This window comes from Bombus vosnesenskii, unplaced genomic scaffold, assembly GCF_011952255.1.
Source record: "Bombus vosnesenskii isolate JDL3184/JDL3185 unplaced genomic scaffold, Bvos_JDL3184-5_v1.1 scf7180000013294, whole genome shotgun sequence".
Taxonomy (NCBI): domain Eukaryota; kingdom Metazoa; phylum Arthropoda; class Insecta; order Hymenoptera; family Apidae; genus Bombus; species Bombus vosnesenskii.
In genome coordinates, this window is record NW_022882945.1 from 1,864,794 (window position 1) to 1,881,981 (window position 17,188).

General features: G+C 38.5%; 1 protein-coding gene across 1 annotated transcript in view; it reads left to right on the top strand.

The window, feature by feature from the left end:
* Positions 1 to 16,314, top strand: part of LOC117232984 — a 53,947-nt gene extending 37,633 nt beyond the window's left edge. The window contains exons 2-5 of the mRNA XM_033492813.1: positions 10,019 to 10,335; positions 11,014 to 11,225; positions 14,723 to 15,057; positions 15,634 to 16,314. Of these exons, the coding sequence (XP_033348704.1) occupies positions 10,020 to 10,335; positions 11,014 to 11,225; positions 14,723 to 15,057; positions 15,634 to 15,763 (993 nt within the window). The 5' untranslated portion in view covers position 10,019 and the 3' untranslated portion in view covers positions 15,764 to 16,314. The remainder of the gene's footprint in view (positions 1 to 10,018; positions 10,336 to 11,013; positions 11,226 to 14,722; positions 15,058 to 15,633) is intronic.
* The last annotated feature ends 874 nt before the right edge of the window (positions 16,315 to 17,188 follow it).

The following is a 17,188-nucleotide window of genomic DNA, read 5'->3' on the forward strand; positions in this document are numbered from 1 at the left end:
CAGCACGAGGATAATCGAGTTACCGCAATTTTTTCTTTAGTCCATTTATTTTGTTTTTGCAGAATCTTCTTTAAAGGTATTGCGAGCTACGTGGTCTGTTTCAGAAGTAATGAGATTCTGTCCATAAAAGCTTTCCTAGATTACATTTTTAAGAATCAAAGTGATTGTCTTCAAGTTCCCAATGGCGTGAGATTGATGATTGATGATTTTTAATTTTATGGACTAAAAGCAAGTCGTTAGGTAAATCCTTTTTCGCATTGTGTAGCTGTTACTTTCAAATATGAGAAATCTTTTTCAGAGGTGGATTCTACCACAGCATGGAAGTTTAAGAATTACTATTCAATGATAACAGTCGTTTAAGATTCAAAGGTGAATCGGTGAACAATAAATTACTGGTACTTCAAGTTACTCGTTATATCACCGCGCAATAATTCTAGAACAGCCTCTGGAATTTTCCTGAAGGATTAATTATACCGAGACACAATGTCGATTCTCATAGATAAATCTCCGTTATGAATACAGTAATAAAACAACGCGAGATCTCATCGATTTGTGTGAAACAATGGAAGCTCTTTAAAGTGGTTCGTGATTTTACTACGTTGAAGAACCAATCGTGATTTATTCGCAATCGATAATCGGTATTAACGACTGATATTATGGTTGAGTTATCACAATCGTTAGGCGATAGTTAAGGAAAGAGACCAAAGTTTTGTTGCCTCGTGCGATTTAATCGCATTAACCACGTATAGGGGGTAAACGGAGTTTGGAACTGCTATGAATAAATGACCAAAGTCGGGCTGGAAAATATGAGAACATAAGAGGAAGCTCAATCGATGTAGGACGCAATGTAATGTTGCGGGCTTTCAGCGGTCAGCTTCTGCGGGAAATTTGTAAGCACAGATGAATCGATGTCGTGCGAAGTGAAACTAGTCGCGATTAATCCCTTGTCTAAGAAAAATTGAAACAAGTTACCATTTCGACATGAAATTGTGTCTTTGTCTTTCACAGGGGAATAATTTTAAAGTTTAATATGCTGTCAAAAAAAAAAAAAGAAAAATAATGTGTTTCTTGTTATTCTTATTACACAGTACAAAAAATGAAAAAAATAAATAACAATCGGTAGAGTGACATACATAGGATTACAATAGCTTCGTCGAGCCTCCAAGTAAATCAGAAAGCCAACAAGAAAGAACTTTTCTAATTATTCTAAAGGACTAGAGAATTAGTAGGAAAAAGTGGAGAAATCATCTATGAATTGTTTTGTTCTGATAGTTTAATGTAGCGGCATCACGTGGATATGCACGTATCAGTAAAAAAACTGACTGAAAAGTGAAACATCAAACGATGAAGCTTAATTGCTAGATAGCGGAGAAGAGATTAATTAATTGATGGAATCTATAATCGAGCGAAGTTTCCGCAAAGTCTGGCGTTGTGATTTCAACGAACAGCTGTTCGTTAGGAAATGTGAATTAAAGTGACTGGAATCTTTACGAAGATGAAATCTAATACGCGCGTTTTTCGCGAAATTCATGTAATTCATTTTGAAGTTTTTCTCTTTCTCGCGTTAAAATAATTCGATTCGAACTATATCGAGTGGTTTACAAAAGCGGCAATTCGATAAATATTACAGAAATAACGAGAGAACTCATAGGAATCCGTTTTGGTTTCGTAGAAATCAAAGATTATCGTTCGAAATAATTACTTCTTTTCGTTACAACGAATACGATATGTTAAAAAGCAAATGGATAAACGAACACAAACGAACCATGCTGTTCGTCGATCAATCTACCTATTCTTTGCTTCTTTCGCGTCTTTAATATCTTTCGCTTAACGAAGTATCGCATGATCAGGATTGCAGAAGAGGAACAAATGGTCTTTTACTAATCTTATTTCTCTCGATTAATTCGAATTGTCAGCGTGTCAGCAACATTATCGACGACTTAATCAATAGTCGGCATCTACAGCTCCAACATTACGGCGCATCTCAGCTCGCTATAATTAATCCAGTCATGCGCCGCTGGATTTGCCAAAGAAAATCCTCGGAGCACGTCTTGGATTTTCGAGAAATAAATCTTGATCTTCCGGTAAAGTCGTAGGTATTCTTCCTCTTCCCCGATTCCAATTGGTTGGTCCGTGTAACATGATTCGCTTCTTTAATCCTTCGCTGCACATTGCTCGCGAGCACAGTAGATGTTCTGCGTTGTTGACGTCGCGAACTAAATTTATTTCAAGAGATATGCTTTTATTAATTTTATCTAAGATCAGCCGTGTCTGGAAATGTAAACGGATTTCGAATGGGAAATATTTCTGAAATTGAAATTGAAAGGAGCTGCGAATTAAAGCGATGAAAAAAGAAATTGTCGCTGATTATAGAAGGGAGAGGTCTCGGCTTTCCTTTAGAATCTACTTAATTCGAGTTTTATCGCAAGGACGGCAACGTAATCGAGATGCATATCGCTCTGCTCGTAAAGTGTAATACCACGGCGAGCTGTAATAACTTTTTATTCTGCCGGCACGAACACCGATATTGCTTCCTATCCGTGAAACACAAGATTGAAGGCACCTCGATTACGTTTAACCGCTTCTTCCACGATTTTATTTGAATATCGTTACATATTTATTAATCATCGGCTATAAATGACGTTTATGCAATATAAAATTAAAATAACTTTAGCCATATTTATGTCGAAATGTGTCAGACTATAAATTTACATGCTACATCCCACGCTACGTATATTCTATTTTTCGTAATAAAATGCATACAGCGGAGTAAGGTGGGTTGCCTGCGTTCAGGCAGTTTCAGCGCGCAATTAAATTATTTATAACTTGAAAAATAAGACCAAACCAACATGTGTGTACATGAACAGTTTCGTTATCCTCATATCTAACATTTAGGATGTTATATAGGTACATACATATATTTGAAAATGTAAACATTAAAAAATTTGAATATTTGAATGCTTGAAAATCTGAATACTCGAGCATTAAAATATTTGAAAATTTAAATAGAGGTATCCCCTGTTTGTCTATGCTGAACTAGTTGACCCAATTTTTCGAACGCCGATCGCGGTTTACCAATTACACGTGATCCAGCCAGTGGCGACGGCGGCGTATCGCGATGCAGAAAGGCCGCGCATTATTCCTCAGGTCGGAAGCCAGATCCATAATGAAAGGCAGGTAACAAAGCGTGGGAAACGCGAATACATCGACACGACCGATGCCCCACTTTTATACGCAGATTTCCATATACTAATAACAAGACTGCCGAAGCATGCATAACGTAGCCACGTTCGTGGTTGGATGATTTTTCGAAGGAGAGGTTTAGGGAAACGAGGAACATCAGCTGCACGCTCTAAGACCCCTTCTGCTTACCGAAGGGAACTATATTGCGGAACGGTAGTTGAATTTAAGTTAGCAATAAAAAATATTTTCTCTACCCATCCATATCGTTCTTCTTTTCCTTTTTTGAGAGAAATTAAAATTTAGATCTTTATTCACCATATTACCTTCCATAGGTATTTGAATATTTAAAAATTATTGCACATTGTATAAAACATATTTCTCAACTGAAACTTCTTAATCTAAATTTAATCTCCGATCTTATTTACTTATATACCGCACGTATTATAGGAAATTAATTGTTCTTATATAAACATAAAGCGTCCCCAATTTGGTTAATACATAGCGTTTGATTAATAGGAGGAATTTGTCTTGATCGATGGGAAAAATGAAGGGGCTTAATTTCGAGGTATAAAAAGGGAAGAGTAGGTGACCCAGAAGGGAAAGAAAGACTGACCTAGAAAATTTAAGTGATTTAAGATTTTTCCTATATATATATGTATAAGCGTACAGCTGAATACATGTTTCCTGAAAATTCCAGTAGTACTAGTTAGCTTTCTGAATTCTACGTTGACCCGTAACTATTTGTCTGACCATGCACGGTTACTTCCTAGCAGCACGATTGTATCCTGGTCTATTTGACTTGCCTAATCATCCTTTACTGAATTCTACCGAGTCCCGTACTGAACAATTCTACTGTAGTGATTTCGCGGCGGCTATCTAACTTTCCTAACTAATTTATCTATCTGCTGCTGCAAATGGGAACGCCCTTAGAGAGAAAGGAACTTGAGGAAGAAGTTTTATTTAATTTCAGAGGAAGACACACCGAGAAATGGACTACTGTTATTATTACGAATTTTTCCTCAAAATATCGTACGAAAGAACAGCGACACAATAGTGAAACGGTTATTTTTCAAGAGACAGAGAAAAGCAATTTCATTTAGTCGCATTTGTAATTAAGTAATGAGAAAAGTGTTTGATTATGTTAAGAACGAAGCGATTATTACATTTGAATTAGCTTTACATTATATCAGTCACAAAGGGATATTACTAAATTTTATTAATATAATAAATTATTTCTGCAACATTGAAACTAAAATATTATGAAATTTCGAAAAAGATAAGCTACGTTTCTATAAACTACACAATTTACGTTTTTCTAATCGTACCACGTATTGCGCATATTTCAAACCTGAAATATTTCAATGTAAACCCTGTCCGCTTTTACGATGATTGCAATTTATTTCCAAAATCACGTAATTTCCAAATCTAAATCGTATCTCTCGTAGACAATTCTTCGTTTAAATTTACATTTACTTTCACGTTTAAAAAGCCCTATCGTCATAGTTAATACTCTAGTGAACTTCTCCACTTTCCTTTCGTATATTCGATATCGCGGTAGGTATAATCCCGTTGGCAATTAACTTATGCAAAATCTCAGCCGGCCGAATAACGACTCTGTCGATTTTCGGATCGAGCAATCATGGTATTTCGCGTTTAATAAAGCTCCGCTGTGCTTCATGAATTACACAGAGCGAGCGAGCGAGATGGGGAGGGGCGGGGATGAAAAAAGAACAGCTTCAAGCTTAGAACCAGCGCGTTGATTCATCGAGATGATAACGAACGCGCCTCGAGCGCTTCCTAATTAAATTCGACTGTTAATTAGCCGCGTAATTACCCAGAGTTTCGATGCTTGGAGCGCGTCGATCCACCGGAAGCGTTTTCATGTTTCTTCGATGTCGAAAGGACCGACGGAAATACAATTTATCCCATTAATAAATTGCTCCTCGTGATCTTGTCAGCGGCGTTGTTTACCACTCCTTCGAACGATTATTTCGTGGAGAACATCGACAACAGAATTCTATCATTAACCTCGATATGACTAGTTAATCCTTCGCACGTAACAATTTCTCGAGCTACTCGAATCGCGGCGCGATAATCTGTTGTTCATAACTTTTGCTCCTCTTTGGTTTAATGGGAAACGTTCCTTAGTAAAGTTACAACCACACATGGTAATTAAATGACTGTTGAAAACTTTAGTTAAAGCGTATACTGTAATCAACAGGAAATATTGCTGTTTGTTCTAGAATAGTAAGCTCTCGAGTCAGTTTTAACGAACGACTATTAATCGCAGCAAGAGATTGGAATTTAGTATTCATTTTCTGTATAATATTAAATAAGTTGCTACGAAACATACTAAAATCTATTAAATGCATCGAAATTAATTACGCGATCCTAATTAGCTTCTTCGCGGATAATAACATGATACAATTAGAAGCTACTTGAGCAGAAGAAACTTAAGTTACATAGCTGGATTTTACAAGCTACGTTTTATGAAACAAAACGCTACAAAGGTGATACATGCTTTAGATTAACCGTAGAAAATTGTAGATCGTTAATGTCAGTCGAAAAATTTGGATATATAGCAGCTCGTTTTCAGCAACATGATGGAGGCGGATTTAGCTTCGAGCACGAACGAGCATCCACGTCTCGTGCCGTCTGGATCCTTAATCTGCGCAAAAACAAAGGATCCGGCTAAAGAAGAAACCTGCAACTATTAAACGCTAAAACCTACTCTAAGAAATTTCTTCTTTAAAGAATTTCTTCAGTCTGAAAATTCCTGACGGGTTAAAGCGACTCTCGAACAAAGAAGCGCAGCAATTTAACTTAATCTCTCCAGCACTTACAACGATGTCTTCTATATGCATATACATATATTTTTGCTCGAAAACCAGAAATATATACATAGACTCGAGAGAACTCGCTGTAGGATTGCGAGACGACGGAAGGAATCCATGCGATCGGAAGCTGGTTAAGATTTAAATTTAATTTTCGCGCAACGATTTCTTCTCGCCCTCCGGATGCATCTCGTGACAGTACGCGTGTTCATGAAACGTAGTAGGCAACTTCAATTGCTGATATTATATCGTCGTTCCTTTATACGAAATAAGAAATTAATTTCGTCGATTCCCTGTGAAAGCTGCCTCCGTTTGAAGGTATGAACGTTTTAGAATTCTTCTGGATTGTACGTTCGCAATCTGTTGTCGATATATTTGGATCCACGTACGCACGAAGATCACAGTTCCTATCTTTTATAGAGAAGCAGTTTCAAAAATTCGATGTGTTTTTAAGCAGTTCCATATCAAAGCTGTCTCCTTCTAGTTTTTAATTTGATGATCGACTCGTGTTTTAAGTTTGAATGTTGCACACTCGAGTTTGTTTCAGTTGTTCGTGCTTTATAGCCAGGAACGTTTGGCCTAAATACAGTTAGCTAATGGCTATTGTTTCGGATAATTCTTGTAACATAGCGTGTAATGTCGATTATAATTCTAATTTCTCAGTATTTAGGAGCCACGAAACATAAAGCGATTGATTGACAACACAAAGTAATTACAGTTCATTTCCGAACTCGCGTGCATAGTGCTGAATTTTGACACGCTTGTGATATAACTTTGTTAAAATTATCAACTAGTTTAACAAAATACAAAAATAATTCATCTAATGAAATAAATGAAATATAAGCTATTAATTAAAAAGAACAGTAATTAAATATAGGGAAAGTTTTAAAATTATCGTAAATAGAACCGAATTGGAAGTTCAATTTATTATTGCGTTTGTGTCTCAGTAGAAATTACGAATCTTTTCCAAGAGACAAAAAGAAGGGGATACGTAGGCAAGAACAAAACATGTCGAATATTTCAAAAGATGTATAACACGCTCAAAGCCGAAAGTGCTCGTTGGATGAGTTTGAAATCCAGTTTTGTGCGGAAATGGGCTAAGAAACGAGGGTTGGAGACGCCAAGGGGCGAGTAGCCTGTGTAACTCTCTTCTAATCTCCCGGGACAAGGCTGAAAAAAGGTATGTGATACAAGGGGCAGGAGAAAGGTGTATACTTTCGAATCGACGGCGATACGAAAATTGGATTGTGTCACTAGCGAAGGACGTGCTCGTTTCTCTCACCGACAAGAAAGCCTGCTAGAAACTCGTGTAAACCAGAGACGAGAGAGAAATGAAATTTACGCGAGAAAAAGAGAAAGGAGCGAATATTTCGTAACTTTTAGAGGATATCTAACGATGTTTCCGACGATTGCGATTATACGTGCTGTAGGTATTAAATGATACGTGGTTTCCCACCTTAACTTTTATATTACGTTAAAGCATTTATTTAATATATCGCAGAAGTAAGTTAGGGTCTTCGATTAAGACACTGTTAAATATAACTCTTTAAGTGTATTGAGACATGTGTAATTTCGTGTGCTCCACTGGGTTAGCCGCATAGTAGTGACACACACATATGAGTATGAGCGTGTGGGAGTATGTGCGTGCACAGCGTCTCGTAAAATAGAAGAATGCAACTGTTTCGTTGGTAGTGTGGTAAAGAAGATGGTGAGACAAAGAGAGTGCTGAGACGCGTGCAAATGTGTATCGACGAATATCTTGTAAATCGCATATCAAATAAATCTGAAACTATTTTAATATCAATTCTAATTGTAATCTAAGTATTCCTATACATTTATTTCGGCGACTAAGATCCACAATTCTCAACAAAGTGCTGAATCGTATGGTCGTAACATTCTGTTGCAATTTTCACAAGCGTCGGTGAAAATAGAATTTTGTTTCGTTTCGTGGAAAGAAGGAATAAATATAACGCAAAAAGTATCACGCGCGTTACGTATGGCACACAGGAAAATGAACTCGTTAAAACTGTAAAAATGGCAGAAGGTAGTCGACGCGAAATTTCTGGCTGGCTCGTCCCGCCGTCGCTGTTGAACGCGAGAATATTTTCGATGAGAATCGTTGCACAGAGGCCTGGAAAACGCGCGATAACGCTTCGACGCGGCGACGAATCCTCCGTTCAAAGACAAATTAACGAAAAAGGGAGGAGGCCCGGAGCATTGTAAAAGGATCGAATCCATTGTTCCGGCGAGGGAGCACGGACAAAGGCGAGAAGAAAGAAAGAAAGCGACTCCTTTCCGGATTCCAGTAAATCACGCCTTTAAATCTCTCTGGATCAAAGCAGCGACTCTTTGGCGAACATCGATGTTTCCCCGTCTCGGCCGAGAAAGGGAGAAGCAGAGTTTTCACGGGAGTCGAATAATTAACCGAACAGGACAGACGTTCGCAAACTTCTTCGCAGGGACGATTATCGATTCATTATATCGTCTGCGACGCTGCCTCGTCGAGAACTTGGACGGCTTCGAAGACGATTACCGTCGAGAACGCCGAATAACATCGAATTTATGGCAAGAGGCTGCTTTCCTCGAGTAAAGGATAGTCTGACGTTATGCAATTCGACGAAGTTTTAACCGAGGTTAAGATTCTATTTTGTGGTTGTATATGAACATCCCAATTGTCGCAAAACTTGAAATTTCGTTATATGATTTTATATTCGGTTTTCCGTCCCTTGGTAATGTAGGATAAATTAAAACTGAAGATATACTTCGTTCGAAATCTGCTCGCGAACTATACAAGATTTCTTAGCAATGTCAGCTAGGCGAGAGAAAGTGTTTGTACAAATGGAATAGTTAGAAAATACTTTTCTTTAGATAATTTCATCGAGTATCTGCAGTGGGCCCCACAACACCATTAACAACATTATTGATTGCCATTTGAAAAATATTCTAAAGAAGTCATTCCAAAATCATTTACCATAAATTCCACCCCCGTTTCTCTTTATACAGGTTCCTTTCTTCTCCTTATTATACTACACAATTCAAAATAGACGAGTATTGGCCGGCTCAGGGAATAACCGCAGTTTTCCACAAAGGAATCGTCCTTCCACCTACGAGTTCGCCTAATCGAGTTCACGGACGATCGAACGTTGTATACCCAGTGTGAAGGGCCAAACGTTGCGCAATGACTTCTATCAGGGACCATTATGTGCTTGTTATTAATGGCAATGCGCCCGTGTGCTGGATAACGCGATCTCGCGAAACACGTAGTGTTGTTCCGGCTGATTATTATCGAACGGCATTAACCAACCTGGATTATCAATGTCAGAGTATTCGTTGAATGATATCGTTTCCAGAGAAATGGCGTTTAGTTCGGCCAATTCGAGATCCGACTCACTGCCACTCGTGGTTTCGATTAATTCCGGTGGTAATCTCTTTAAAAGGGGATTTTGGACGCTTAGGCGGGTTGGTCGTGCTATTTTCCATGATTAACACTGGCAAATTTTTCCGATAAATGGATCGAAGCTCTGTGAGTGAGCGTACGCAGGTATCTGTTAAGCTTTTAAGGGAATTGTAGGGCGTTCGTAGTTGGACCTATGTTCAGAGATTTATGACGTTACTGGTCAACCGATTTAAGCTTCTACAGTTTCTAGACTAATTCGATAATTTTCGACTTTTTAGTCAAATTGAGAGACGCGATAGAATTTTGATAGCGAAGTTCATTAATTACTAATATGTTATACACAGTGACGTTAATTACTTTGCCTTCGTTACAGCTTATGTTCTCTTCAGTATACTCTAATTTTAGTGTTCTCCTTTGATAAATATTTCCAATTTTTGTCCTCAAACCAGGTGATATAGCAATCAGAAATAAAGAACAGTCGTGAGACATTTTACGCTCGTAAAGCTATGAATTTCCATTAACACTTGTAGTTTAGTTCTAATTCTAGAGAATAATAATCGAGAATATTCATGACTTGTATTCTAAGAAGATTCTGTTCTTGCAGAATGCCTAATGAAAACGCGCCAGTGTGCGGGTGCGGAGTTGTGGTCGATCTGCCAAAATCACGAAGTGGCGCCCTGTCCTCGAGGAAGCTTACGATCAGAATATCAAAGTCGAAGGGTAGCAAGTCGGACGGGCGGGCTGCCAAGAAACAACAAGACGACGCTCGTGGGAAGAGCAGAAGTTCTGAAACAGGAAGCTGCAGCTCGGTGACAGAACAAGCTAGACCAGTTACGAAAAGTAGCAAACACGAGAAGCGGTTGAATCACTCAAGGAGAACCCGAAGCGCAGACAGAGCGGAGTCGCACTATACTTATATAGGTCGGTGACATACAGAATTTTAATTGTTCAATTTATGGAAACCAATATCGACCTCAGATTTTACGTTTGAATAATTCATTGTATTAGGTTGTTCGAAAAGTGTCTTTCTTTTACAGACACGTCTTTTACAACAACGCATCTTTATACAAACATGAAACCTAATCTGTCGAACGTTGTAATCTTTATCTTGATAGAACAAAATGGATCATACGTAATTCGATAAAATAATATAAAATGGAAAGATATTGTGCATCCATTATTTCCTTATAAAACGAAAGAAACTTTTCGGGCGACCTAATATTAATTGCCAAGTCTTAGAACTACTTACGAGTATAAATCGTAGAATATTTAGCGTTTACCGTAATATCAATATCGACAACTGTTATATCTTGATAATTTATTCAACTTTTAGAGCATTGTACGTAAATTTTGATAGATTTAAGATTCGATATATGCATTTTCAAAAAAACAGATTCTATACTTAATCGATTTTATTCGTTTCTAATTGCGAATTTCTCAGATAATTTCATGAAGATTCATTTCTTAAAAAAAAAAAAGAAAATGTTTTCCACGTCACAAAAGCCAGCAATTCAGGAGCAATACGATACTTTTTAAACTTGAAATTTCTTTCCAAGCTCATGTCGAACATTTTTCAGATTATTTGACGTTTCTTTGTAGATTCTGGTTCGAGCATACTCGGCGGCGGGATTCGGGAAAACGCTATAGCGGAGGCGCTGTATGCCACCATTCCAGACACGCCGAACGCGAGCGCTAACGAAACCGGAAATAGTCAATTAAATGCGCAAAGTAGATCGCAACCCGTTTACGCCATTCCTTCTATGGTATCGCCGCCGCCCACCTATGACGTGGCGATCTCGAAAACGTGGCAGGTAAGTGATTATCATTAACCCCCAGTTAGAAATAGATTTTCAAACGGAGAACACGGCCGACGTAATTAGCCTTTCTAACGAAGTTCCTTATAATTAACACTTGCTTCTCTTTTATATAAACGCGTTAATTAAACGAAACTCCCCCTTTTTCTGTTATTCCCAGTTATTCGCATATGTCGTCATTGAAATTCGTATAATTAATTTGTGTCATAAAATAGTAGAAATTATGGAATTTCCATACTCCACCCGGATAGGCTCTCAGTCAATACGACTCAATTTTCCCAAACTTTCTCGCATGGCTTGCAACTCTTCAACGCTTTCCAAACGACTTTTTTAATTTTCTTGTATATCTTATATAATGGGCGAATAAGTAAAAGACTTCGTTGATAATCAAACGACAAACATAAAAATAATATTTGATTTATTTATTCGCATACTCATTGTGGCAAAATTGGGATTTGCCAAATATCACATATAACTTTCCAACGCTTTACGAAAAGCACATCTAGGTATTTTCCTCGTACAGAAATCTCTTTGATCAAAAGTTAGACATTCGTTAACATTCCAGCGACAAGTATTTCTATCTCCACAAACACGCGTTGTTCGGTGATGCCGTAAAAGAACAGAACGGACACGGTTTGTTGCTAGTTACGTGTGTCACGAAATTGCCAAGCGAATGGATGTATCGACGGCACACGACGGAATTAGAAGCCATTCACCGTTCTCAAACGTGACGATGAGGATTTAACTATTGAGTAGTAATGACCTGTCCTAGTCAGACGCTAGATAGAATCGCACTCTCTCTTGGACGACCGCAGTAACAGAGCACGCTCGTGGTCAGACTTGTTAGATAGCGGATCGTAATCGACCAGTGAATTCGTAGACCTTCTGTAAACGAATTGACGTTTCACTAATTACATGTTCAAGCTACTAATTAAGCACAAGGAAACTAGATAAAGGAAATTTCATTTGGCATGGAACAAAACGAATTCTTTCCCGTTTAATCGACGATTAACCAAATTCAAGGAAACCAGGACATCGTTTTTGATGGACTGAGTTCGGTGTACGAAATTAAAACGACCGCAGAACCGGTGCAATCCATAAAATCGATGCTCTAGCTATCTCGAAGCCGCCCTAATTCCTCGATGATTGCAGTAGAATATATATATAGATATATAGATATATTTTTCCAAATAATCTCGCGATTCGTTTGCCCTTCGTGACCATTCATCTACGTATAGGAAAAAAAATTCGAAGGTGGAGCGATATTGCGAGGGTGAATTTACCATTTGAACGTTTTAGATTCGCCATAGAACGAGACTGTTGAGAATGAGCTTGACGAATGAATTTAAAAAGGCCGAATTTTAATCTCGTGATAAGGTATACGTCGGTGTGCGTGTAATCCGGTGACAGTAAAATTAATGCTTGAATATTCAAAACGCTCGATCCACTCTGCTAACTCGAGTCTTGTTTGCTGAATATTCGATTATTCGAATAATCAACTCTCTGCAGCCCCCTTCTATCCAGATCCGAACAAGGCCAGACCTAACGTAGTTTCATGGACGAGGTAGTCGGTCGAAAAAGAGCAAAGAAATTCTTGTAACGATCGTGGATCGCTCACGGTTACGTTTTGTACAGTATCGGAAAGAGAGAGAAAAAAAAAGAAGAAAATGGATGGGCAGGGGTTGAAACAGGAGAACAAGAGGCAAATTCTTCGAGTTGCTCCTTAACTGAAGAACCATTCAGGTTGTGGCCAGCCATTTCGACCGCGTAGTTTCTCGGCGCCGGGCGACACATAAATTTTCGTGCCACGTCGCGGTTACCCTTTGCGAAAAACACTGCCACCCCCGATGGCGACCCACTTGAAACACCCAGTAACGATGCCAGAACACCTCGAGTTCTGCCGAGTTTGTACCGCTCCATTCTTGCTACCGTTTTATCGACCGTCACCGCTCGTGTTCGATTTGATTGCTTCGATTACAGTTCGTTGCCCTTTTTCTGTTTCATAACTTGCGAACTAATCCGACATGGAAATTGGAACGAAAATTCTTACGAGCAGTTTACGATAAAGAGTTTACATCGAAGTATTCCGAGTACAGAAAAATTATTATAATAATCGTATGTGTGGCACGTGGAACTGGTCGACATCGTTTTCTAAAGATTTCATAATTTTAGAACTACAAACTGTAATTAACTTGTAATTTATCTTTCTTTAACTTTAATTGTGACTTTTGTCATTTGTCTACCGAATTGAAGAAGTAAAAGAGAAAGTATCGTGTCATAGGAAAGTGTTTCGTGGAAATAACTTAAAGAGTTTATTCGAAGAAAGAAGTTGACGGTAGATTGGTTGAATAGATGCGAGCAGCATTTCTGCTTTTCAAGTAACTGCACTTTGTTCGATTCCCGATCATCGCAGGAAATCTTTCTTTCATTTTCTTTCTTCAAATAAATTCCAAGAGTTAATGTATTCTTCAAAACGACAAATTGATGTAGGAATTAACATTTATAAATAAGTTGTGAATTAATTCCCTACTTTTGGGTGTAGAAATCCAGACAAAACTCGCTACGAGTTTCCTGGTAGTTCTTTGAAATTCTTCTCGAAAGTTAACGAAGTAGAAACCAGAAGAGCATTTCTGTAAAGCAAGGAGTGAAACAAAATAATAATTCTCCGTCGAACTTACTGCAACAGTCCTTTCATAGAAACGCATCGCCCGCTTATTCTTCAAATTACAAAATTTATGTGTTACCATTGTTGGTGGTTGTATTACATTTCAACTGTATTTTAATGCAATTCCATCATCTCGGCTTTAACTCTTTACGATAGAGATTTAGTCGATTACACACGAACAATACAAGTAATTAAATGCCAAACTCTCTGGACTGCGTCATTAACGAATATAATTCTTCTTCGACAATCAGCCCAAAATTACAACAAAACAGACTCTGAAATCGAAATCACGATAAATTTGCAGTGTGTTGAAACTGCCATGGAACTGTTCATGAAGCCAGTTATTTATAAGTTAAAAATTTAATTCCAATTACTGGATATATATTTAACAACAATAGCAATGGTAGTTTGTTATAAAATTCGAAATTCTCGAATTAAATATTCCACGTACAAAGTGCTCGAAACTCTATGAAATTCTAATAATTGAAAAACTTCTAAAGTCCGAGGGTAATGCTTGAAACCTAGAAAAACTCCATAAAGCTTGATAATTCTGATATTTTTATAATTCGTTCAACGCGAAGGTAAATTTAGAATTTTTAAATTAACAAGCTTGGCCAGTATTCAAGTAAAATATTTGAAAAATAATAATTTAAACGATATATCATTACCTTATCTGGCTGGATATCATTTTTTTTACAACAACACAAACCCTAAATGATAGAAAATATTTTTATTTGCGTCATAATGTGCAGAATGTCCTGTTCGAAAAGACGAAAAACACGAAGGATGTCGGTAAAAGGAACATGTAAAAAAATCTTGGATTTTTCAGACCGGATTGCCACCCACCTACGAGGAATACCTGTGTCATAAATACGCCATGATATCGCGATCCCATACACCACCTCCTCCATGGTCAGATTCTACGACAGCGACGACGACACCTACGGCACCAAACGTTCAGACGCGTCGCGAATTGTTGGCCAGTCAGCCCGAACTCAGAGAATATTTGGCGCAGTTGTCGCTTTCTCAGAACAACGAGAGATCCATTGGCCATCACCACCACCATCAGGGAACCGTTCTGCGAGATAGCAGCTACCTCTCGAACCAGCAAGTCTCGAGGGAGCAAGTGAGGACGCAACAACGTCCACGAGCTATGCCTCCCAGGTGAGTTTTCAAAGACGCGCGAGAAGGGCATACGTTTCACTGGTGAGGAAGGAAGTCACGAAATAATTCAGACGCTCGTACTGAACGGCAACGTGCCTTACAACTCCCTGGGCTATCGTAATGGGTGGATGCGTTACGAGTACAAATCGCTAGACGCAGTGCTTTTCTGATTTAACACGAATCGAATCGTTCACGCGAGGAGATTTACGTTTATCACGCGATTTTCTAAGTTTCGTTGATACTTTCGTGTCTAAGGAGCAAAATATGCCCATCTATAGTATTTTTTACATTTTATTACGATTTTGAAAATAGAAGATCTTTGTACTCGAAATCAATTTGAAATTCTATTCTATTCTTCTTCTGAACTATTCATTTCCTTTTTCCTCCAAGAATCGACATTTGTTTTTAATTCGATACGATATTCCATATCATTTTATTCCATCAACTATTTCTCACGTTGCTATTGGACGGGTTAAGAAATCTGAATATTCCTCCCCTCGAAGACGATTACACGATTATGCAATTTTTCGAGCGACACGCGATTCCCAAGAAGATTAATCTCACGCACGATTTCAGATCCCAAAGCGAGAGCCGTGTGCAGCAGCAAAGAATCGCGACGATGTACGAGGATGGCGCGTTCTGCATGGAAACGACCGCGTTGCAATCAGCATTCGAGAACGGGATAGCCCTGTGCAGCTTGATGTAAGCCACAGTGAAGATCCGCGTAGCGATCCGGAACGGAACATAACTAGAGAATTGCCCGATTCGAAAAATCGAGGCGTCTCTATTCGCGACCGTTAGAAGAGAAGAATTTCATCGTGGATGCAACGAAGCCCGTCAAGGTTCCGGCGACAAATCCCTCGATCGACTTTGGTATAATCGATCACGCCCCTCGATTCCTTTTTCTTTTTTCCTCCTTTTAACTTGCTATTCCTTTCATCGTGTCCGGGTAGAATTAGAAACGTGAAAAGTTTCGAACTAGCACGACTATCGTGAAATGACCGATAATTAAGAGTAACTTTTTCGCTCGACTTTATCCAGAGGAGAAACAAAATCGATGGACGTCCACGAGCACGAAAGGGATTTCGAAAGTTGGGCGAGCGTTCGGAATTTTTTTAAAGCTAGTTGGAAACTTCCCAGACGGCCGGAAGTCGCCGGAGATCCTCCAAGTTTTTCCAATCATGCTGGACTTAATCTGTTGGAGGAACGTGGGGAAACTTCCGAGAAACCGCGAGGATCTCGAGGAAACTGTCAACGTTATCCACGCAAAAAATCCCGAGAACGCTCGAAACTTTCGAGCTTGCTCTCCACGACATCGTCTAGCGCTTCTCCGTCGAAATTCTGGACGTTCATAGAACCCCCGTTGGTGTCTTTAACGGGGAAGACTATTCGCTAAGGATGGCTTCAGACGGCTCGACTAAGTGGTCGATCAGTGAGAAATTTTAGTAAGTCGCTTTGTGTAAATGCAAATTTAATCCACTGGCTTAATCGATTGCAACGAGCGTCCGGTAAAAAACCATAGTTGAGTAGGTTTCACTCACCTGCGTATCTAAATTTTTGTGTTTGTATACGAAAACTTTACCCATCACTCGATCCTTAATCGACTTTCGACTGAACTAGCCTAAATTTTCACTTACACAAAGCGACTTCTTACTTGCCATTTCACATACTCAGTCGACTCGACTGTAGTCACCCTAAGTGATGAGATTCTGTGTTCTTCGCACAAATCTTTCTTCGAGCAAATAACCTAGTGTATGTAATACGTTGGTTCATAAGTTGTGCTGTTCTATTTATTAGAAATTTGATATGAAGTACCGCCGCTGTCTTTCATCGTATTTTGTGATCCGAAAACTTTTAATTTTTCTGTACCTAAGCTACCACACCTATTTGATAAAAATAGTATGTAGAAACTTTTGATAAATATTTCCCCTCTGGAACTTAAAAAACCATCTGTTATATTCTTTTGTCTCGTAGATTATATTCTCAGTTGCTATTTTTCTTTTTTTAATTCGACTACTTGATGTGGTCTTTCTGTTACTATTGCTAAATATTTGAATCGATACAATATATACGGCAGTAGCAACGCGCGTGTTAAACTAATTAGAAAAATCGAAAATAATTATCTAACAAA